Below are 26,276 nucleotides of genomic sequence, written 5' to 3' on the forward strand. Positions count from 1 at the left end.
AGAAAGAGCTGCAATGCGGGGCCACTCACACTGAGGTGTACATGCCAATGGCTCAAAGGGTAGGCAGCCCTCCAGACATCCCTCTGGGCAAAGGCCTGAAGTCAGCCAGTGACTCTGGGGCCCCTGGCTTACCCTTTGATGTTTGCTGTTCCCCAAGTAGTCCCACTCACAGTGATGGCCCACTCACAACCTCAACCACCTTGACACTGATCTCTATAGTTACAACTTTTCTTCTTGTATTTTCAGAATTACCTGCCCACTCCAATGAGTGGCTTCATGAATTGGATGAGGTCTGTCTCTAAGACTTGCGAGACTTTTGCAGGGGGCTTGTAGTCCTTGGACACAGGGAGCCTTTGCAGGGAGCACCACCAGCTCTCTCAACAGGAAGTCCCTGGATCTTCAACTTGGACCTGCAGGGACCTGAGCTCTGTGGCTCTTCCTCCTCTTGGAAGGAGTGGATCTAAATAGGGACCTAAAAACTGCTCCTAGCTCCTGCACCACCTCCATCTCTCTCTCTGTTTGGTAAGACATTCATGAGGCTTTCCTGGGCCCTCCTGTGCAATTCCATGAGGTATGGGCCAGGTGTTAGTTGCACTAACACTCTAACACCTGAAGGTATTATAATGATGATCTAATGGTAGGTATCATGACAAAAGTCTGGCTCTCGGGGCCCTCATCTTTCTGCTTTTATAATCTGATTCTTTAAGTTAACATAATTTTGATACAATAGTAGAGGCTCAGATTTCTTTTTTCCTCTCTCAGAGGTCAGAGGTGATGAAACATGCTGATGATATCTCCTATTTGTCTTGGAGTCTCTTCTATATTGAAGGCCAGGTGAACACACGCCATTGACACATGTTCTGTGGAATGCTTCATAAAGGACTTGGTATAAAGAACTGATGGAACACCACCTATTCGACAGCCATGGCCATCAGCGGCAGGCAGAGATCCATGCTGGTGTCAAAGCTCCTTGCTGTGGCTGGTGTGAAGTGGAGGTGGTTGTCAGGGAAGAGGCACCATGGAGTATAACCTGTCTGCAGTGGGCACCCTGTGTCACCTTGGAGGTTCTCCTGGAGGACCCACTGCTGCTGCTGCTGCTGCTGTCTCTGGGACCTCTGGCCTTGGGACCCGGCCAATAAAGCATTGTTTTGGGGGGAAGTTCTGTACCTCCTGCTTTTCAATGGCACAGTTGGCTGCAAATCAAAATTCATTGTAGGGAGATTTAATTTTTATAAATAAATTTGTTATTCAAAGTAAAGTCCAAAAATATGAGCGAGTGATTGAATTCAATAATAATATTTTTGTTAGATACTGGTTTTGACCAAAGTAATGAGGCTTGGTTTTCTATGCAATATGGTTTGGTTGTGTTTCCACCCAAATCTCATCTTGAATTCCCACATGCTGTGGGAGGGACCTGATGAGAGGTAATTGAATCATGGGGGCAGGTCTTTCCTGTGCTGTTAGCATGATAGTGAATAAGTCTCAAGAGATCTGATGGTTATTACAACGGGAGATTTCCTGCACAAGCTCTCTTTGCCTGCTGGCATCCACGTAAGACATGACTTGCTCTTCCTTGCTTTCTGCCATGATTGTGAGGCTTCCCCAGCCATGTGGAATTGTAAGTCCAATAAACCTCTTTCTTCTGTAAATTGCCCAGTATCAGGTACGTCTTTATCAGCAGTGTGAAAACAGACTAATACATTAAATTGGTACCAGTAGAGTGGGGCATTGCTGAAAAGATACCTGAAAATGTGGAAGCAACTTTGGAACTGCATAATAGGCAGAGGTTGAAACAGTTTGGAGGGCTCAGAAGAAGACAGGAAAATGTGGGAAAGTTTGGAACTTCCTAGAGACTTGTTGAAGGGCTTTGACCAAAGCCCGATAGCGATATGAACAATAAGGTCCAGGCTGAGGTGGTCTCAGATGGAGATGAGGAACAGGTTGGGAACTGGAGCAAAGGTGATTCTTGTTATGTTTAACAAAGAGACTGGCAGCATTTTGCCCCTGCCCTAGAGATTTGTGGAACTGTGAACTTGAGAGAGATGATTTAGGGTATCTGGTGGAAGAAAATTCTAAGCAGCAAAGCATTTGAGAGATGACTTGGGTGCTGTTAGAGGCATTTAGTTTTATAAGGGAAGCAGAGAATAAAAGTTCAGAAAATTTGCAGTCTGACAATGTGATATAAAAGAAAAACCTATTTTCTGAGGAGAATTTGAAGCTGACTGCAGAAATTTGCATAAGCAAGGAGGAGCCAAATACTAATCGCTAAGATAATGGGAAAAATGTCTCCGGGGCATGTCAGAAGTCTTCACAGCAGCCCCTCCCACCACAGGCCCAGGGGCCTAGGAGAAAATGGTTTCATGGGCCAGGGCCAGGGTCCCCATGCTGTGTGCAGTCTAGGACTTGGTGCCCTGTGTCACAGCCACTCCAGCCATAACTAAAAGGGACCAAGGTACAGCTTGGGCTGTTGCTTCAGAGGATGAAAGCTCCAAGTCTTGGCAGCTTCCACGCAGTGTTGAGCCTGTGAGTACACAGAAGTCAAGAACTGAAGTTTGGGCCGGCGTGGTGGCTCACATCTGTAATCCTAGCACTTCGGGAAGCTGAGGCAGGTTGATCACCGGGGATCAGGATTTCGAGACCAGCCTGGCCAACTGGGGAAACCCTGCCTCTACTAAAAATACTTAAAATTAGGTGGACATGGTGGCACATGTCTGTAATCCCAGCTACTCGGGAGGCCAAGGCAGGAGAATCACTTGACCCAAGAAGGAAAAGTTTGCAGTAAGCCAAGATTGCACTACTGTACTCCAGCCTGGACAACAGAGTAGAACTCTGTCTGGGAGGAGGAAAAAAAAAAAAAAAAAAAAATTGAAGTTTGGGAACCTCTGCCTAGACTTCAGAAGATGTATGAAAACGCCTGGATGCCCAGGCAAAAGTTTGCTATGGGGTAGGGCCCTCATGGAGAACCTCTGCTAGGGCAGTGCAGAAAGAAAATGTGGGGTCAGAGCCCCCACACAGACTCCCTACTGGGGCACCACCTAGTGGAGCTGAGAAGGGGGCCATTGTCCTCCAGACCCCAGAATGCTAGATCCACTGACAGCTTGCACCACACACCTGGAAAAGCTGCAAACACTCAATGTCAGCCTGTGAAACCCTTGTAGAGCTACAGGAGTGGAGCTGCCCAAGACAATGGGAACCCACCTCTTGCATCAGTGTGACCTGGATGTGAGACATGGAGTCAAAGGAGATGATTTTGGACCTTTAAGATTTGACAGCCATGCTGAATTTCAGACTTGCATGGGGCCTGTAGCCCCTTTGTTTTGGCCAATGTCTCCCATTTGGAATGGCTGTATTTACCCAATGCCTATACCTCCATTATATCTAGGAAGTAAGTCACTTGCTTTTGATTTTACAGGCTCATAGGCAGAAGGGACTTGCCTTGTCTTGGATGAGACTTTGGACTGTGGACTTCTGAGTTAATGCTGAAATGAGTTAAGACTTTGTGGGACTGTTAGGAAGGCATGATTGGTTTTGAAATGTGAGGACATAAGATTCGGGAGAGGCCAGGGGCGGAATGATATGGTTGGGCTGTGTCCCCACCCAAATGGTGGGCTGTGTCCCCACCCAAATCTCATCTTGAATTCTCACGTGTTATAGGAGGCACCTGGTGGGAGACCTGTGGACAGGTCTTTCCTGTGCTGTTCTCATGACAGTGAGTTAAGTCTCACGAGATCTTATGGTTACTATAAGGGGGAGTTTTCCCGCACAAGCTCTCTCTTTGCGTGCTGCTATCCATGTAAGACGTGACTTACTCCTCTTTGCCTTCTGCCATGATTGTGCGGCTTCCCCAGCCACATGGAACTGTAAGTTCAATTAAACCTCTTTCTTTTGTTAATTGTCCAGTCTTGGGTATATCTTTATCAGTAGCTTGAAAATGCACTAATACACTATGTGACTCAACATATTTCTAAAGGCAATTACAAAACAGGAATTTTAAAAACATTCTGTGAACTGGCTGCATTACTGGAATAACAAATAACCTGCCAAGGTGACTGCTTTGAAGCCTAACATTAATTTGGATGTGTTAGATCTCTTTGTTATACAGTCACACCTGGAAGGATGTTTCATTGAGCCTAGCTTTTGCAGCAGAATAAATGAATACCACTCACTTCATACATAATTATAGACCACAATGAAATGAGAAAATAAGTAAGACCAGAGGATAGAAAATACAGTGTAGTACTACCCACTGATATTGTGATAATACTAAAATCCACAATGAAATGACTAAGCACAGAACACTTTAAGGTGATCCTCTGGGGAATCACCCTCATTAGCATTTACTTAAACAATTATCAACAAGAATAATGAGAAACTATATTAAACAGTTGAGAAAAAACAAATCATATGTTATTTTGGATTTGCTTCAAAATGATAGTGGGGGAAAGGCATAAATGACTAGTCTTAAGTGCATATTACTGAAGCAGGTGGATCACTACATCTGTCTGCTTTTGTTCATGCTTAAAATTTTCCACAACAGAAGACAGAAAATGAGAAAAAATAATTATAGAAATACACAGTTTTAGAAAATGAGCATATCTTAGGGCTACATTGATGTTAAGAATAAATAGATTTTTCCCTTCCAATCCAAAATACTGACACTATCAATCTAGAGAAGTCGATTTTTAATAAAAAGGAATTAATCTGGTTAATTAATTCCTTAAATAAAAAGGAATTAATCTGGCATAAAAAGGTTATATGCCAGCTGATGGTTCTTGGCAATGATGAGAAAACCAGGTTAATTTGCAGTTGGTAGCTACTGGTTGGGAAACAGTTTTATCTCTATATACTATTTATATTAATATACCTAAGTGAGTAGAGCTACAACCATCATGTGATTATCTTTAACGTTAACAGAATATGTGGAAAGACTTAATATATTATAGGTTGCCTTCAAACTCAACTAAATGTAAATATGTAATCTACATATATGTAAGAGGTAATTATGTTTTCTTGGCATTTTTGTGAATACTGGTTCAAGTAGGGCAGTAAAGTACATATAAGCTCATGGGTTTTATACATGGAATTTAATGAACTTTACATGAAACTGAAGCTGCCAAACAGCCATACTGGAATGCCCTTTCAGATTTTGGATTTATAGAGTCATCTACACTCCTTACTCCTGAAGATCAGCATGAAGATGCAGTCAGATGCCTGGAGTACAGGATTCAGCTGGGATCACACTTTTGATCTTGGTCTCACTGGCAATGTGAAACCAAGTGGATGAGGTTGAGCAAATGCTAAAAGTTGTGCAAAGTTGTATGCCTTCAGCTAACTCTACTCAAATGTGTTAAATTTTACCTGCTTCATCCGCTCTTGCCTAACACCACAAGAAATCTACTGGAAGAAATTCTAGGTTGAAAAATATTAAATGAAAAACAGAAATATCAAGATAAAATGACTGAAATTGCAAGGCTATCTTGTGATCTAAAAAGCAGATAGTCTTTAAAGTTCTTTAAAGTCCATAGGATGTAATGTAACCAGTACTGTTTTATAACTTGGCTGATGTAGGTTTCAACTCTCACATCTACTCGTTTTATAATTTTGGGCAAACTGCTTATTAGCTTCTTAGCCTGAATTTCACCATCTTTAAAATGGCCATGTCAAATATGTCATGAGGAGTAAGTGAGAGCACCAGAATTAACACTCAGTGTGGGCTTACTATGTGCTGACACTATTCAAAGCGCTATACAAACAGAGCTCATCTAATCTTCAAAACCTCCTGATGATGCAACTACTTATTATAATCTACATTCTTCCAGATGAGGACATGCAGGCAGAGAGTTAAGTAACTTGCTCAACAGCACCAGAAGAATGAAAATCTGAACTTGGTTGCTTAGTATCCAAAGCCCACATCTTTGATCACTCCACATAACCCTGGACACAGTGGCAGCTCAGGAAACATTTGTTCTTTCATTTTTGCAGGCCTACAGGTAATTAATTATTTTATAGATGGAGAATCCAAGTATATATTTAAAATAAAGCTTGAGGCTGGGCATGGTGGCTGACACTTGTAATCCCAGCACTTTGGGAAGCTGAGGCAGGCGGATCACCTGGGGTCAGGAGTTTAAGACTAGCCTGGCCAACATAGTAAAACCCCATCTCTGCTAAAAACACAAAAAATTAGCCAGGTGTGGTGGTGCGTGCCTGTAGTCCCAGCTACTCGGGAGGCTGAGGCAGGAGAATCACTTTAACCCGGGAGGTGGAGGTTGCAGTGAGTCGAGATTGCACCACTGCACTCCAGCCTGGGTGACAGAGTGAGACTCCATCTCAACAAATAAACAAACAACTCACTTTACTGTAATGGTAGTGAAAGGCTTTCCTATTGTTATTTTTTAAAATCATTACTATCTAAGTTTATATGTAATTATAAGTGGAAATGTACAAGTAACTTATGACAAAGCTGACACTTCCTATTTGGAGTTACCTAGTTTAGAATATCAAATTTTCCAAAAGGGTGTTTTACAAAAAGAACTTACTAAACTAGATAAAATGACATCCTCTCTTTCCAGTACCAATAAAAGTTATGAAACAACCTTTATCGAAAGTAGAATATTTTGGCCGAGCACGGTGGCTCACGCCTGTAATCCCAGCACTTTGGGAGGCTGAGGCAGGCGGATCACAAGGTCAGGAGATCAAGACCACAGTGAAACCCTGTCTCTACTAAAAATACAAAAAATTAGCTGGGCGCGGTGGCGGGCGCCTGTAGTCCCAGCTACTGGGGAGGCTGAGGCAGGAGAATGGCGTGAACACGGGAGGCGGAGCTTGCAGTGAGCTGAGATCCAGCCACTGCACTCCAGCCTGGGCAACAGAGTGAGACTCTGTCTCAAAAAAAAAAAAAAAAAAAAAAAAAGAAAGTAGAATATTTTGAATGACCTGAGTGAACAAATACCAATTCTTAACATTTCCTTCCAATATTAAGAAAAATATGGAGAAGGCAATTTCTTATTAGGAATAATTGAGTTATTTTAGAGGATACGTATATCACTTCTACACTAATGAACAATATTTAAAATTAACAGAATTATGTTAATGTTACAGAAAAGCAGATATAGTCAAAATTTTAACTACTTCTCAAAGGATTAAATAAGAGGGAATATGTACAATATTAAACTTGAATTATCCACTAATAGTAAGATGCTTTGGTACATTTAAAAATGTTAAAAATTATGAATGAACTCCCATTCACAATAGCTTCAAAGAGAATAAAATACCTAGGAATCCAACTTACAAGGGATGTAAAGGACCTCTTCAAGGAGAACTACAAACCACTGCTCAGTGAAATAGAAGAGGATACAAACAAATGGAAGAACATACCATGCTCATGGATAGGAAGAATCAATATTGTGAAAATGGTCATACTGCCCAAGGTAATTTATAGATTCAATGCCATCCCCATTAAGCTACCAATGACTTCCTTCACAGAATTGGAAAAAACTACTTTAAAGTTCATATGGAACCAAAAAAGAGCCCGCATTGCCAAGATAATCCTAAGTCAAAATAACAAAGTTGGAGGCATCACGCTACCTGACTTCAAACTGTACTACATGGCTACAGTAACCAAAACAGCATGGTACTGGTACCAAAACAGAGATATAGACCAATGGAACAGAACGGAGCCCTCAGAAATAATACCATAAATCTATAGCCATCTGATCTTTGACAAACCTGACAAAAACAAGAAATGGGGAAAGGATTCCCTATTGAATAAATGGTGCTGGGAAAATTGGCTAGCCGTAAGTAGAAAGCTGAAACTGGATCCTTTCCTTACTCCTTATACGAAAACTAATTCAAGATGGATTAGAGACTTAAATGTTAGACCTAATACCATAAAAACCCTAGAAGAAAACCTAGGTAATACCATTCAGGACATAGGCATGGGCAAGGACTTCATGTCTAAAACACCAAAAGCAATGGCAACAACAGCCAAAATTGGCAAATGGGATCTAATTAAACTAAAGAGCTTCTGCACAGCAAAAGAAACTACCATCAGAATGAACAGGCAACCTACAGAATGGGAGAAAATTTTTGCAATCTACTCAACTGACAAAGGGCTAATATCCAGAACCTACAAAGAACTCAAACAAATTTACAAGAAAAAAACAACTCCATCAAAAAGTGGGCAAAGGATATGAACAGACATTTCTCAAAAGAAGACATCCATACAGCCAACAGACACATGAAAAAATGCTCGCCATCACTGGCCATCAGAGAAATGCAAATCAAAACCACAATGAGATACCATCTCACACCAGTTAGAATGGCAATCATTAAAAAGTCAGGAAACAACAGGTGCTGGAGAGGATGTGGAGAAACAGGAACACTTTTACACTGTTGGTGGGATTGTAAACTAGTTCAACCATTATGGAAAACAGTATGGCGATTCCTCAAGGATCTAGAACTAGAAATACCATATGACCAGCCATCCCATTACTGGGATATACCCAAAGGATTATAAATCATGCTGCTATTAAGACACATGAACACGTATGTTTATTGCGGCACTATTCACAATAGTAAAGACTTGGAATCAACCGAAATGTCCATCAGTGACAGACTGGATTAAGAAAATGTGGCACATATACACCATGGAATACTATGCAGCCATAAAAAAGGATGAGTTTGTGTCCTTTGTAGGGACATGGATGCAGCTGGAAACCATCATTCTTAGCAAACTATCGCAAGAACGGAAAACCAAACACCGCATGTTCTCACTCATAGGTGGGAATTGAACAATGAGATCACCTGGACACGGGAAGCAGAACATCACACACCGGGGCCTATTGTGGGGTGGGGGAAGGGGGGAGGGATGGCATTGGGAGTTATACCTGATGTAAATGACGAGTTGATGGGTGCTGACGAGTTGATGGGTGCAGCACACCAACATGGCACATGTACACATTTGTAACAAACCTGTACGTTGTGCACATGCACCCTAGAACTTAAAGTAAAATAATAAAAACAAAGTTAAAAAAATGTTAAAAATTACTTGTATGTAGGTGTCAAAATGTATGACACTCCAAGCAATGGGTGTGTGGTGTCTCATCAGTTGTCACAAGAACCAAACAGCTGCCTGTCATTAACCCTAGGTGTTGTGAGATTTACTGAAAATTTTTACCAAAGCTTCACTTCACTGAAATAAATTCCCTGTTGAAAAATATTTAAATGATGTTATTCGACTTCAAAGTATATTGAAAATGTGGCTTCATCATCAAATACATGAGTAATATGAAAAATAAAAATGTAATGACCTATAAATTCTCAATGTTTCTAAAGTTACCAACATTAAAATAAACTATTTCCTGAAATTTCATTTGCCCACCAACTCATGATGAATTATAGAAGTATCAAAATAAATTTGGACTCTCCAAGATGAAAATATAAATTCACAAAGGGGAGGAATTTTAAGGTTAAAACCAACAAAAACTCATAAAGTAGTGAAGTTAAACTTGTAACACGCTGTCTTTAATGATGCCAAAATTAAACACATTAAAGTGCTTGGTAGCATAGTTTTCTAACATTTGGTGTAAATTTTTAAAATGTTCACTTTATAGCCTGCATACAGACTTATTAGAATAATCGTAAGAAACATAGAAGGAAATTTCCACTGCTTGGGCATGTTTCAGTAGCGTCTTTTAGTAGCTCTGTAAAGTACATAAGTAGTGGCAGAAGGTGGCAGTACTGAGCTAGAAAAACCTCAGAGGGCTTCAGGAGCTGTAGCTGAAACCTGAGGTAGTCCAAAGCCCACACTCTGGAATTGATCATTAGACTTTATTATAGATAAATAATGTAAAACTCTGGCAAACCTAATCTATAAACTACATGTTTCTAAAATAACTAAAGTTTCTCAATCAAAAATCAGGAATATTCAATAGATTTCAAGAAACATCTACTTTACAGCATTGTTATCCTACCGGCTCAGCAATATACTATATATATATATACACACATACATATATATATATAAAAACAAAAGATAGTGAAATGTGTCTCACAAAACAATAAAATGCAAACCTTTTAAAGGGATCAATGAAGCGGAAAGTTCCATAGAGCTTACCATTCATCAGGAGAGCAGCCATAATCCTCAGGTTCAGGGACATGGCTTCAGAAAGCAAGAAGAGAGGCAGAAAGAGAGGAAAAATAATCACAGAAAGGCTGGAAACATAAAACCACGAAGAAGGGAAGTATAAAAAGATGGATCACTGAAAAGTTAACAAAACGAGCTTTTAGCTGAATCTGAAAGAACGGCAGTTAGTACAGTAAATAGAACATAATGATTCACGGTAGCCAAGCAGGTTTACAAAGTTATCCTGTAACTGTATAGCCAATTTGCCTCTTCACTACAACATTTACTTATTTTATCCACAAAATTCATAATTCAGTAGGAATTATTTGAACTTAGCAGTTTAAATACATGCTAAAGCCAATGGAAAATTAATCATGTGTTATATAATCACAATAAAACATTTTACGGTAACAAACATGCTAATATCTTGTAACAAACTATCACACTAATAAAATTTGTTAAATACATTTTAGAAGTAACTTTGGCTACCATGAGATGATGGTTACTTCAAAAGGCACATTAAAGTAAAAGTTACCTGCGTTTCTATAATTAAATGGAATCTTAGTTTAAGAGATTAAATGATATTCAAAAATTTTCACTTAAACTATAATTCACTCATTAAAACACTCTTTATCTCAAACAGAAAACATATTCATCAGTATCTTCTTTAATTTCATCAATTTGCTCATCTGAACACTAGGAAAGTCTGATAGATGTATTTCATTTCAGCCAGTCATGTATTCAACTGGAAGGGGCCCATAATACATGACAGACCAGATTTTCTTATTTTCCATTTCTTTCGTAATATAATCATTCGATACTTTTCCTGTAAATTTACTAGATATATAGTTTTAAAATACAGAGTTCAGTACAAATGAAAAGTCACTGTTATTTTTGACAAATATACAATAAACTTTGTTAAAAACTCATGGGATCCTTTCTCTCCCTAAAAGTTCAACCTTTCATCAACCCAGCCAAGGCAGGGACTTCGTCATTCCAGGGCACCTCTTCCACTACCAAAACATTAATTTGCTTCCAGTGCAGTATCCACTATATCACTCCTATCACAATGGAGGTGGTCCCTTTTAACTCACTATTCTCTCTCCTACCAAAGGGCTTTTGTGCCTGTTAACAAAGAAGGGCTAATCAAGCCCTTTGCAGGCTGGACTCCAAGAAAAGGAGTTGGCATGCTGCAAAGCTCTGTGGAAACTGGCTGCAACTCCATGTTTAAAGCAATCACTTCTGATCAACCTCAAGGCTTGGACCCTAGCCCATGGGCTGTGCCAGGGAAGGGCCTGGTACTACCCAAGCAACACTGAGCATGGTCCTGCCAAGCTGCACTAGCCCCGATCTCATACCAGGGCACGGGATAAAATTTCCCAAGTCATGCAGCTTAAAAGCTCCAGAGCGCAAGTGTCAGAGACCCTCTCCCCAACTCTGGCGCAGCCCTGGAAGAATTCTGAGGACTACCTAGAGCCCAGTGAGCAGTAGGTGGCCGGCACATCTGCCACTGATCCTATATGCAAGTTTCCCTCTGATTGCCGCTCCAGAAGCTCTGGTGTCTACGTGGTATCTGGCTTTTTGCCTTTGCATGTGCCTGTGCTGCAATATCTACCTGGTAAGTTCCTCACTTAATCAAATTCATTCGTTTTTTTTTGGAGACGGAGTCTCTCTCTGTCGCCCGGGCTGGAATGCAGTGGCCGGATCTCAGCTCACTGCAAGCTCCGCCTCCCAGGTTCACGCCATTCTCCTGGCTCAGCCTCCCGAGTAGCTGGGACTACAGGCGCCTGCCACATCGCCCGGCTAGTTTTTTGTATTTTTTTTAGTGGAGACGGGGTTTCACCGTGTTAGCCAGGATGGTCTCGATCTCCTGACCTCGTGATCCGCCCGTCTCGGCCTCCCAAAGTGCTGGGATTACAGGGTTGAGCCACCGCGCCCGGCATCAAATTCATTGTTAGATCTCAACTCCAGAATCACTTTCTTAGGGCATATTTCCCTGCCTTCCCTGTTTAGATCAAACCACCCATCATAGCCTCACATAGACTTCTATATTGTATTAGGACTTTATATTTGTCTATACGATTACTTAATTAGCATCCACTAACTACCAATTAGACTATACACTTTAGGCAGGAGGAAATCATGTGAACTTTCGCCTATTTTACCTCCATTATTTGTCAAAGTGTCACATGCATCAACACTTCAGATATGCAGTAAATAAATGAATGGGGTTGACTAGCATTCATCACAAGTCATGGTAAGCAGTAAGATAAACATGGTTGTAACAAGATCTTGGGGGTATTATGATAATTGTGAAATTTCCATGGTGAATCTCTTCTCGGGGTTAAAGAAGTAGCCAATCCTTTCGGCAAATATATAGCTAAACCAAATACTGTCAAGTAAAGTTATTCACATAGTATACAGATTGCTTTTAAAAACTTATTTTTCATTTAAAGGGAAAATGCAAATGATGTTAATATGAATTAAATGCCTTGTCCACACACACAAGGCATTATTCAGTTTGCTTAACAGAATTTCTTTTTAGAGAGTGTACGTTGTTAAGCCTCATCCAACTTATTCTAAAAGTAAGGTCTAAATTTTTTTTTACAAAGATGGCACTTAGGGCTGTATCCCAGAATCTTTACTCTATTGAGATTTGTAGCCACTGAACAGAGAAACTGCTTACCTATTCCGGGTATTCAAGTAATTATTATAAAACTGACTTATTCCCTATAGGAAGCAATTAGCTGAAATGATACTTTAATAACTAATATTTACAGTAAAATATCTAGTTTATCATAAATTAAATTTACAAATATCACAATTCACTTACATTTTACTGTAATTGTCCCATTAAAAGATCTAATGAAATAATCTAATAATTTTAAGCACATAGTGCATTCCTAACTAAAAGTTGATTTCTACAAGATAATCATCATCGGCAACTATGTACAAATCTTTTTTATTTTATTGCCTATCATGAATCCAATTTGGGGCAAAGGTTCAGGGAAATGAAAGAAAATTTATTAAAATTAAATTCTGATGTACTGTTTTAAGTGTTAATTATGATTTTCTTACAAATGTATGGAATACACAGAACTAGCTAGGAATTATACTATCAGAAAACTTCAAGCCTTATTTTTCTAACTGATAAGACACAACAGAACTCACTTGAACCCTATCTGGGGTGAAACTGAGCTGTACCTGATGTTTTGGCAACATTGAGGCAAAATCAGCTCTGCACTTGTAACTCCAAATGCTTTTGTCAGGATATGAAATTTTGTGTTACTCTCTGGTTTTGCCATCTTCCTGGGGGGATTAACACCTTGGTTTCTTCCACTGTGATTAGAAGTTCTCATACATAATAGTTGCCACATCAAGTAATTGTTAAATGCTGCTCTGGGGAAAATGGGATAGCAAACCAGGTGATTTCCCCTGTCTAGATTCCCATAAGCCAAGAGTGCCCAGAGGAAATCCACATGGAAAAGTGCTTGACAGTAATTTCTCTCACTCCTTCATATCTAACCATGGAGACTGGCTGTAATTAAGTAACAGTGTTATGTTCTCTGCTGTAAACATGTGGTCAAGTCAGAAGTCATGGTTTCTCCAAAACCTTCAGACATCAACAACTCTCTACAATGCTAACAATCTAATAACCCACCAGGATGTGTTTGGGAGGGGACACTGATAAAAACTCAAGGTTAAGGATGCCTAAAAGCACATACACAAACACGATCATCGGCAGCAGTTGAACTAGCTTTACTCTACATGGCTTCTGGTATTCTTGAAAATATGATACCATAACCAAAGAGGAAACAGATTTCGGTTTATGCAGTTAAAATTTGCAAACAGAAACTTTTGTTTTTTATTTCTAAACATTATGTTAGATTTCATATCTGGAAAAGGAGCTTATAAATGGTTTGGTTTCACTATCCACATCTTAAAGAGTAGGAAATATCTGAAAATAAATTTTCTAGGATTACATGGTAAATTCTAGACAAAGCCAGAACTCATGGCTTATGACTGCATCTCAGTATTAAGAAATATTTCCTCAAGAGGAAATTCACTTCACTGGCAATTTAATCTGAATGACAATACTAAGCTCAGACCCATCCTATACTATAACAGTTGTTAATGATGACATCATTGAAACAGACACAGAATAGCACTGCTCTTTAGAGCTACTGCCTAGGAGCGTTTAAGTACCTCTTCCAAGAATAAGAGAAAACCTGATAAAATGCAGAAGAAAAGAGAGGCTAGATCTGATTTTAGCTTTCTGTTCTGATAATTTCACAATCAATGATTACTAATTTGATGAACCTGCTTACTGAATTAAAAATCATACAAAGTAAAAAACAACGCCAATTATTCAAGATGTCACTATGGAAATACTAGTTATAAATGAATACATAATTGGTGTAAAAAGTCACCATAAATCTGACAACGTGACAAACTCTAGAATTGCAAGACTTTCATGTTCTCTACTGGGATGATTGTGGGTCGAATATATAAGTACAAGATGTCAAAAAGTGTGGCTGCAACTGTCCTGCTTCAGTAGCAATTTGTTGGGGGGAGGGTGGAAGAGCCAGGCGAGCCTCTTTCATCTAAGGAAATGAGGACGTCTTCAGATAAAGATGAAAAACAGCATCCAGCCCAGTAAACAGTAAGCATGCTTCTTAAATCAACAGCCTGTCTTTACAGTGTGAAAAAGCCACTCAATCAACTGTCTTTTTAACCTCATTTATACATAGAGTTTAGTCATTTTTAGTCAAGCTCTCATAACCCAAAGAACAAGGATATCTAGGAATAACCACACACTTTTGGGATGTTTCATGAAATAGTTACTTATTTATAATTTTAACTAAGGCATTTTCAAAATGTAACACTCTTTGTCACTGGCTTACTGCTCAGAGTGAGTGGGGGAAGAGTGGGTGCAAGCCAGAAAACCTAGAAGAAGTGTCCATGCTTGTATGAGTAGGAGATTGATATTTACTAGTCTCACTTGTAGGTAGATAAGGATAATTGGCAAGTTTGACAACAGGCCAATGTCAACCAACCAGGAGAGTGTTTCACCTTTTGATGTCTTTTCTAGGAAATGTAGAAATTAATTTTCTCACATTACACTATAAAATATTTTAAAGAGAAGGCTATGGAACAGCTTGTAAGCATACCTGGAAATAAGAAATACATTAAATGGGTGCTCAACAAGCATATTCTAAAGAATATTAACAGCTTGATAAAAGTTTCTGATTATATTAATTATCCTCCAGATTCAAGAGTTTCACGTCTCTACCTCCTTTCCATCATCAGAATTCTAGATTGCTCTATGACTGCAAAAAGGGGAGATGATAGAAGAAAAAAAAAAGTACCAAAAAGGGTAACTGTCACTATTTTAACTTGAAAACTGCCCAAAGTCTGATTACCTGTCCTTACCAGATCCAAGCTATACTCTGATTTACAGTAGTGTCAAGGGAAATATGTTTGTTCCTTATTGCCAGGGCAAGAGAGAGACTTTCAGCAACACTAAACACTGAAGATACCATTGGGCAGAGCACCCACCTCATGTCATCCCAAATGAAAACAATGCCAAACTACAAATGCAAAATATATATGTGTCCTAAAATTATAACAGCTGCTTTTTAGACTAAAAAGAAAAAACCCACACCCTCCCCTAATAAGAACTCCCAAATATACCAAACTGTTAGCACTAATTAAACATATATTTCATGTCCTAATTAAAGGGAAAAACTCACCCATAAGCAACTCCCGCTATGGTGCACTTCTTAAATTGCATTACATTGCATGTTAGAGTACCAGTTTTGTCAGAAAATATGTATTTAACCTAAAAAAGTTTAAAATTTCTCATTAATATTTCAAAATATGCCAGTCTTTTATAGAGAAAAAAAATTCTCATGCTTTTTATTAACATTGCAGGGGCACAATGAATATTACTAAGGGATTACTTTCTGCACATTCATCAAGAAATATATTCAGCTTTTTAAAAAGTATTTTACAAATGAATCTTTTCACATATGAATACTAAACACTATCACCATACTAGACAACTAAATTATATAGACACATGCCTCAGTATGATCTGAATTTCCACTAGAAAGTGCCACTACCACTACTTAACATTTATAGGGCACTGAAACATCTATCAGCATTTCTCAATGCAACAGTCAACTGTAGAAGTTATAACAGCTTGCACAACTAACTTCATGCAACATCTGAATTGGTAAGCAACAAGAATAATTCTGGACTATAGGCTATTTGTAAAGTGTAAGTTGGAATATGGCAACGATACAAAAAAAGAAAAACCTTTTTTAGCTAGAATATGTAAATGGATTACAAATATACATATATGTGAATATAGTATGAATTATAAATCTAACATTCCTATTGACTAGACTCACATAGCTTCGTTGATGAGCTTCTCCTCCCTTCCTGCTTGAAAGGTATGAAAAATTCTAAAACTACGTTCATAACTTGAAAAGAGCCAATATGTTGCAGACTAGCTAGACTATATACCGAGGGACATCTCTAAGCTGTTGGAGTGTTTTACCTTGAGAGTAAAATCTGCTTTAGACAGTGTTTTTAAAAATTGATTTACTAAAAATGAGAATTATTCATCATGCTCTAACAAATGTATTATTTGAATAGTGGAAAATTAAAAGCTGCCCATTCATCTGAAGTTATCATACATGGCAGATACCACACCAAATCTGACTTTTTAATTCAACACATAATCAACAATAAATTGAGTTTACCTGGCCAAGTTCCTCATTCAGATTAGATGTTCGAGCCATGGCAGCAGTGTCTGTGGGTTCATAGTGCATGTCAAGATCCTTTAAAAAAAAAATTAAGTAAATCATTGAATACAACTGGTAATAAGTAATTGGGTGAAATTTTAAAAGAAAACAATTGGTATATTCATACTTCAATAAGTCACTGTTTGATGAACTATATTTAAGCACTAATTTCTTGTCATCCCTATACCATTTAATTCAATTTTTCTGAAAAGTATTTAATATAGACTATCATATTCCACAGTAAGGGCAGAACAGTATGGTAGTTAGAGCCTGTCTATGAATCATGCAATCTAGGTTTACTATCATTCCACCATTTTCTGTATAAATGAACTATCATAAGGATTAAAAGACACCACACAAAGTGCTTCCTACTGTGTCTGACACAAGGCAAGTATTTAGTAATGTGAGCTAGAACTCAGCAACTAAACACTGCTCAAATAATTAGGTCTTCAAACCCCTGGAAAAAGTACCCAAGAGATTCTATCTGGTTGTGCTTTCTGGGTCAAGAAGGAAAAACAAAATGCACTTCTCAAAACATAAAAATGTATAGTTTTTGTACTTATTTATACTTGCCTTTTGCCCAGTAATCATGAGACTTGACTATATTATCCTACAAAATAAATATCTTCTATAGTAGGCTATTTTATTAACAAGTCAGGGCTGTAGTTCACAAATTTTCACATCAAATTAAAAGGCCAAAATTCAAAGCCCGTCTCTCCCATCTCTGTATTCTGAACAGATGAACATCACTTCTGAAATAGGCTATTGAGTTTTATGTGCCATGTTTTAAGAGAGATATTAACCAACTGGGCCTTCGTACAGAAGAGAAAGTGATCAGAATAGAGATTAATCTGGAAGTCATATGAACTGAAGGACAACAGAAGACAATGGGGAATGTTTAATTAGAAAGGAAAAGATAGGATAAACTGGCATGATAGCTGAGTTCAGCTATTTTGCAAGACTATCATTCAGAAACAAGATTCAGCACTTTCATAACAGACCCATTGGGAAGAACCAGAATCAAAGGAAGACAGTTATAATCTCATTTTCACACAAGAAAGTTGTCTTGTAAAAGAAGGCTGGAAAGTCAGCATTCTGTCAGATGTTATAAAATCTCTGTATATTAGAAAGGTGGTTGAAAGCATAAGCCTGCTGGGTTAATCCAACATTAAAATTATATAATTGTTTGAAAAATATTATTTTTGAAAATGGAAACAATAAAGTGATTACCTAGCTTACTTATGTGATCCTCACAATGAGTTACCCTATTATTGCTATAAGAAACTTCAGTAAGTCTTACTTATATTTGTACATATCCTATTATACAATTTTTTAGCCATATATCTCCTGCATGAAGAGAGCCACACCTGCAGCTCATTTTATATTTCTAAATTACACTGACTTCTTACCAATGAATTAAGAGATTGATAGTTTAGGTAGAACATTCGCTACAAGAAGATACTAAGCAGTTACAAAAGTTATCAGTTATTTATTAAAAATTCTAATTTGTTTATATTGAAAGACTTTGCAATGATTGAAAAAGAAAGGAACATCAAAAATAACACAAAGTTTCTCAAAATAAAAGAAAAATTAAATTTTCTGGCAGATTAGGCCCACAGATTTAATTTATATAAATGCATTAATTTTAACTTCGATAAAACTGTAAGACCACATTTAAAAATATTTAGAAAATAGATGTCCAACATTTTTCCAATATTTAACAATATCCAAGAAGACAATTATCAATAAAAATTTGAGTGAAGCTAAAATTGTTTACAGTGCGGAAAATAACATGGTATAATATACTAATCTGGTTGATATCAGTAACAATTACAGTATTATTTGTATAGTGCTTGATTATTTATGAGGCTCTTTGCTATGTCAAGAGATTCCTTAGTCCATAAAACCACTGTGAGATGTAGGTAAGGCATATTACCCCTATGTCTGTGTTCAAGAAAATAAGTTTCAAAAGAAGTGACTTGAGAAAGTTGATACACCTAGTAAATTATAATACTAGAATGACAATTCACATATTTAACTCCAAACTCATCGTTCTCTATCTCCCATGACCACTATGTATTCTAAAATAGGTTTCCTGAACTAGAGACCCATTTTCCCCACAATGTCTGGTATGTAAACTTGCATGATTCTGAGATGAGGAACTCTGCAACAAATTAGGTTCAAAAATCTGATGCTGTAGTCAAGAAATGGTAGATATAATTAAAACCTTTTTTCTCCTGAGATATCAAAACATCCTAAGGACAAAATTATTTTGTAGGGTGATGACAATCATAATTCATATTTACCCAATTTATGAAGTATGCCTGGGTAAATTTCACAACTTCTAGTGTAACCAACAAGCTGATAGGAATGAGATTGTTGAAAAGGATGATGAAGGTCAAGAAATTCAGTCCAAAATTATTAGCGCCACCATCTGTTGGGAGAGGCAGGAAGAATGTCATTTACAGTTTTATATTTTATTTGCACTGACCCCAAATTAGCATAATACAAGTTTTCCATATTACGTAGCTTATTTGATAATTTGGGAGGAACACTTTGCTGATAATCTATCCTAATTCTCAAGTACATCCTTCAAGACAGAATTGCATTATTTGTGTTCAATATATTGTTAATCCAGGTAAGAGTGGCATAAAAGTACTAAGACAGTGAAAGGACTGTCAAATATTGCAAATCCTCTTCCAAACACAAAGTTTAGAGATATTAGAGAGAGCACTGAGGGTTTATAAATATAAAATCTCCACTGGGTAGAGTCACTTTTATATAAATTCTTAAAAGTATTTCCAACTTAAGGCATGCTTTAAGAGCAAACAATCAAGACAGCAGCAGCAAAAACAATCCAAACTATATGAGTACTATTCAGTCCTAGGTAAATTATTCTCCTAGGTACATTTTACTCTTCTTCCTCAATAATGAAAATAAAACAGCTATACCAGATATAATTGTAAAGTATACAAAGAAACAGACTGATGGTAGTAGCAGCTCTGATATTGAAATAATAAATCAGCAACTATAAAAATGACTTGTAACTGCAGCAAAGATAAATCAATGTAATAAAAAAAACTTTTAAAGTACCAGTTTTTGCTATATGACTTTACTAGAATTTGCTTTCACACTTTTGGAAGTTAAATCTTTATTGGCTAAGTACTCATGAAATAAAAATGTAAACTCATTTCACAGAAATATCCAGGAGTTGTACATTAATACCACAATAATAAAAGGATAAATGTTCTAAAAGCAAACTATTTACTAGCACTTTCTCTAAGATAACATTTAATATGGGACTTACCACATTACTGAGTTCAAATGAAAGTACATTTGGTTTAAACATTTTTAAACCATATAAACAACTTTTTGGTGCTTTTATTTAAATTTTTAAAATTTAAATATTTATATTATATTTAAATATATTTAAAATATTTTATATATTTATAAATATATACTATATATTTAAATATATTATGTTTTATTATATCCACACATGGTCAATCTAGTTTCTTTACCATACACTTAACCATCTATGTTAAAAATATTTTTAAGGAATAGTTTTCATTGATGTATATCATAAATGACTATACTCAGTGAACGTTTCATACCACTATAGAGTTCTCATTATGTTTTTAAGGATTCTGAAATTTTAGGATTCCCAAATTTTACTTACACTTGTTAGAAATCTCATTGAAAAACAAAGATCAAACGTCCAGATATCTTGGCAACAAGGTCTTCTTTTTAGAAACAATAGGAAATTCCATAAAGTAAATCAAGATCAATTGTGAAACAAATACATGTTTTAATCTAAAAAAGTGCAGTAAGCACTTGATTGCTTACAGTTTAGATTGAGATACCAGTCTTTTCCAGAATGCCTTCGATTCCAAATGGCTGAGCCCACAGAACAGACAAGAGACATGGCAATTAAGATACAAAATAAAATCAAAATTTGTACATTTGTAATCCGTTCCACATTTGAGAGCTTAAGTGGTGGACTTGTTGAATTCTGTAAAAAGAAACAAGATGAGTAATAAAAAATGTACACCAATGATTTAGCAATGTATACTTAGTATTCTGTTGAGGATGACAAAGTCACAACTCGGTATCTAGTTGTGGGTGGATACTTGAAAATTATGCGAAACCCATGACAAATGCAATAAGGTGTCAATGCTTAACCACCTCTTTTTTTCAAGGCCACTACACCACCCAGGACTTTTTCTAGGAAGTAAACTATAAGAAAGAAGAGGAGAAGGAAATTACATTCCTTTTGCAAAAACAGCTTTTGCATTGTGGCAGGTAGGATGAATAATGCATTACTTGACTATGTAAGCAAAGAGGGTAGTCTAGAAACATTTAGTTAGTGTTTCCACTCAGGAAGAGAGGCAGACAAGGCAGCCCATGCCCCCACCCCCAAATAGGCACCTGGAAATTTCAACATATGAAGGCAACATTTAAAGTATCTCCGGCTTTCAAATTTCTGGTGGCATTTAGCAATTGTTTTACTGAATGCAGCAGCAATATAAGTAGACCTGGCTATAAATAATAACAGAGGCAAGTTTCCTCAGTTGTATTTGATGATTCAAATGGTTATGTAGACCTGTGCTAACCAAAAAATCCACCAGACAGAAAATTAAATGTCATAATCAATATAAAATGAAGATTTATAGAATTTATAAAATGGCTAGGGGCGGAATCACTAACAGCAATCTTGCTTGCCTATTGATAATACCTTCATGCCTGTACAAGGTACAAAGGCATTAGCTCTGAGAGCAGATTTTCATTTAGTTTCTTAAAACTATTTTCCACACCCATCTATTTAATATTGATGGTATAACATAGAGACGGAGCAACTGTAGGCACGTGTGAAGATCAATGCAAGAATTAAAGCTGATGGCAAAAACAGCCTTGCGTATAAATGCTATGAAAAACAGTCATTTGATTCAAATTTCTAAAAAATTTTTTAAAAAGATAGAAAATTAAAAATATGACTATTACATTAAAATTACAAGACACATATTTTAATGCAGATCACTTATCCTGACATAGACAAACTGTAATAATCACTCTAATAGTTAGTAAATGCTGCCATAGACCCATACACAAAATTCTTGAGAGTTCATGCATAATCTCTAGTGAACCTTCCAGTATTCCTGTGTGCAGTGAGCTGTTCTTATAGGGAGGTAATTTCAAGGTCCCACTCACAGGAGTACCAGATTCTGAACGTATAGGGTTGGATCAGGAATCTGTGACAGATGGTCTCCTATGTTTGGGACCACTGCACTGAGATCTACAAATCACACACTCACAAAAGCCTTAGGTCCAAAAGGTTTCAAAGAGATAAATCCCACCTGCATCAGCTTGGTGTCATGTCCAGTGTAGACAACTATTCCATGAACCCACTGTGTATTTCTCAACTGAGCTCCTCGAAGAAGAATCTGATCTGCTCCCAGTGGAACAGTGCTAGGATGGATTATGTTGACATTAGAAACAATATTTTCTAAAATGCTTAAGCACTCTAGTCACCACATAGTTACAAATGTTCCCATTATTAAAATAACCCTTCTCATATTTAATTTTTAGAAAGTAATTTCCCTCCAATACAAATAATTTTCTTAAACAGCAACAACACAAGTATTTAAGTTGTTTTTCCTTAACACCAAGCCAGTCATTTTCTGTAACTTCACTATCTGCTATGGACTACACTGTGTCCCTCCACTATTCACATGTTGAAGTTCTTACCCCCAATATAATGGTATCTGGAAATGACCCTTCAGAAGGTAATGTGATATAGAAGAGGTCATGAGGGTTGGGTCCTCATGAAGAGATTAATGCCCTCATAAAAAGACACTCGAGGAGTTTGCTTTTGTCCTTGTGAGGACACAGCAAGAAGGGGCCTTTTGCCAGCCAGGAAGATGACCCTCACCAGAACCCAATCATGCAGGTACTCTGATCTCAGATGTTTAGCCTTCAGAAAAGTGAGAAAAATAAATTTCCATCATTAAAGCCACCAAGTCTATGGTGTTTTGTTATGCAGCCTGAGCAAACTAATACATTAACCAAAACAGCAGGTAATGTTTTGGAATTCAGAGGCTAATTTACACACCTATTTATAACTTTTCCTAAATTAGTAAGTCCATTTAGGTTTCTAAAAGTGTTAGGAAGTGATGGGGCTAAGGAATTTGTCTGCCCACCTCAGCCTCACCACACACACACATACGCGCGCACACACACACACACTCACTCTCTCTCTCTCTCTCCCCCCCCCCCGCCCCCCACATCCCACCCGAATTAAAAACAGCTTTGTGCATAATAAAGGGCCAAAAAAATTCCTAAGATAAATACACAGCTCTCACCACTTATTTGCATTGCCAGCCCTGACCCCCTACAGACAAGTCCCTGTACTTAAAACCTCTAGAACATTCATTTTTATAGTATTTGAAGATTGGTTCCCTAAGAATTGTGAATAAATTTCAAAGAACAGTAAGCATTTTGGAGCTGTTCATTCCCTATCATTTAAACCACATTTTTCATGAATAAGGTCCAAGGTGGTATTTTTGTGGATTTTTCACAAGGCTACCCACTATGGTAGGTTATTGGGTGATATAACTCACACAGGGACATAAGAAGGAACAAAGTCACCACAGATATACTGGAGTTCTTGAGGAAAATGTAATACATAAATTTTAATGGGTCATGGATTACTATTACCAAGTCTTCATTTTAATAAGAGAAAAAAGGTCAAATATAAAGAAAATATATTTTAAAATTCTGGAAAAAGAAGGAAACAATTCCACAAGAAAAGTCTACAGACAACACAGAACTTCTCTGTAAGTGGAGGCAAAGCGAGGCTGAGGTCTTCATTTCTGGTGAGCTGCTCTGGCCCAGTAGGCTTGGAAGGCTAGTAGCAGCTTGGGCCTCGGACATTCAGGAACTACACAAATTCTACTGACACAGCTAAATCAATCCAGATGGGTAGGTAACAACAGTACTTGAGTGAATCCTTAGGAAATACTATATTCCAATTTAGAGAAAGAACAATGCAACTGCAACTCTCATTCGTTATGTACAATAGCATGCCTTTAGGACATACCTGGAAGGAAACCCCTTCAGTGTATATCTCAAGAGTAGGGGTGCATTTCAGAGTTGAAAGGGGCCTTGGGCCTAAAGTGGGTTTCCAATAACTTCTTGGGAAGCTGGACTATGCTCTGGGACACAAATGAGACAACTGTTCCTTACCCAGCCAATGGGGTATAATATGGCAACTGTCACCTCAGCACTGGTGGTGTGGATTGACTGGAATTAGATACAAACTCTTCAAAGGCAAAACATACCACTTTTCAATTACAAGGACTCAAGAAGAATTAGTTAGTTTTCATCACAGCTGGTGTTCCAAGGCTTCTGGCATTAGACTATGACCCTCATCCTTAAAGGAAACAAAGTATACTCATTCCAAAGGGTCTCCAAGAGCTTTGGGCAATCATTGTAAACCCCAAATGTGCTACAGATACAAAGGTCTTGAAAATCTGTTTCTACCTTTCATATGAAATACAGCATATTATATAAATTCCCTTTGTACCCTGAATCTTGGCACCATCATACAAAGTTTCTCCTTCATGGCATAGATTTGCTCAGCATCAATTTGACAGAAAACTGTTAAGACATGGAAGCTGGCCAGTTAAGAATGTCAGACTATAGAAATAATACTGGCATAAATGGCCAAATCTATCATTAGTCTTTCACCATATGTTCACGGAACGATCACTGTGCAAATTTTAAAACAACATGTAATTACTTCAAGGATTACAGGAAAGCTTTTGGAGGATCTGAATGAAGATGACAGTTCAGGGTATACTTCAAATGTCCTTTAGAATTCAAACACTCTAATCATGCAATTACAAAATAATGAAAACACCAAAAACATTCTCTCAGGCTGGTGAGTTGAACTAGTATATTTAGCCAATATTTAGCCACTACAAATGCCTGGGAGATAAGGTATACCATAAAGTAGAGGAAGTAGGGAAAGAAGGGAATGGAGGAGAAAAGAGGGGAGAAGGGAAGCACGAAAGACTTCACCTTTTCTGCCTCATTTCTTTGCTCTCTTTGCAACAAAACTCATTGAAAAAGAAGTCTATACTTGCTATTTTCAACTCCTCTTCTTCCATTTTCTCAAACTTACTATCATCAGACACCTGTTCTAATCAGTTTCAATGATCTCCACTTTCTAAATGTAATTATGTTAGTGGTCAGTCTCATTGTACTTGACCATCAGCAATATCAGACTCAGTTTTGGTCCCTCTGCCTTGGTATGGTTTCTTCACTCCCTCGGTTACCATCCTATAAACTTGGTCTCCATCTCTTTCACTAGTGCCCTTGCTTTTCCCAACATAACGTTGGAGAGTCTTAGGATAGTTCTTAGGTCTCTTTGGTTTTCTGTCTATACTTTTCCATTCTCAGTCATTTCTTCCATCCTCGTAGCTTTAAATATCTATGCCATCTACTTCCAAATATATCTCATGAACCCAGACTTCTGTCCCAAACTTCACATATATATTCAACAGCCTCCTGGACATCTCTGTTTGGACCAGACAAACTTATAAATTCCAAAACTGAACTGCTGATCTCTCTTCCTCAAAATCCTCCAACGAATTCCCATTTCACTCAGAGTAACATTGTCACAATGGCCTACAAAGCCCATAGGATCTGGCCCTCTATTTTCTTTAGGCCCTTCTTCTATTACTCTCTTTATGGATCACAGCACTGCAACCACACCGCCCTAACAATCCACAATTATTCCAGGCATTTTTCCACTTGAAGGTCATGTAATGATAGAACTAATAATTTACACTGACTACTCCTTCCATCTGGAATCATCTCCCTCCAGATAGTCAAAAGGCAAACTTCCTCACTTCCCAATCACTGCTCAAACGTTACCTTTTCAATGAGGCTAACTGTGACCACCCTGACAAAAAGTTCTTCCCTTCCAAAGACACCCAATCTTCCTTACGCTGTGCTAATTTTTTTCCCAAAGTATTTATCACCTTCTAACATAGTATAAAATTTTCTTATTTCTCATCTTATTGTTAGTATGTTTGCCATTACCTTACTGCAAGAAAGTAAGCTCACAAGGTGCTGTGGTCTGAATGAAGTTTGTGTCTCCTCAAAATTCATATGTTGAAACAGAATTCCCAAAGTGGTGGTATCAGAAGGTGGGGCCTTTGGGAATGGAATTCATGCCCTTATAAAAGAGGTCTGAGGGCCTCCGCCATGTGAAGACACATACTGGGTGACACCTATGAGAAACAGGCCCCCAGCAGACACTGAATCTTCTAGTACCT

General features: G+C 37.7%; 1 protein-coding gene across 4 annotated transcripts in view; it reads right to left on the bottom strand.

Annotated features, from left to right (window-relative positions):
- ATP8A1 (ATPase phospholipid transporting 8A1) overlaps positions 1-26,276 on the bottom strand; it is a 267,599-nt gene that overhangs the window by 161,903 nt on the left and 79,420 nt on the right. For all 4 annotated transcript variants that reach the window (XM_030921962.1, XM_010363768.2, XM_030921978.1 and 1 more), the window contains 5 exons: positions 22,290-22,401; positions 20,782-20,947; positions 19,242-19,369; positions 16,894-16,971; positions 15,877-15,965 (listed from right to left, as the gene is read on the bottom strand). In XM_030921962.1, coding sequence (XP_030777822.1) covers positions 15,877-15,965; positions 16,894-16,971; positions 19,242-19,369; positions 20,782-20,947; positions 22,290-22,401 — 573 coding nt within the window. The remainder of the gene's footprint in view (positions 1-15,876; positions 15,966-16,893; positions 16,972-19,241; positions 19,370-20,781; positions 20,948-22,289; positions 22,402-26,276) is intronic.

The sequence above is a fragment of the Rhinopithecus roxellana genome, chromosome 2 (genome assembly GCF_007565055.1).
Source record: "Rhinopithecus roxellana isolate Shanxi Qingling chromosome 2, ASM756505v1, whole genome shotgun sequence".
NCBI classification, from domain to species: domain Eukaryota; kingdom Metazoa; phylum Chordata; class Mammalia; order Primates; family Cercopithecidae; genus Rhinopithecus; species Rhinopithecus roxellana.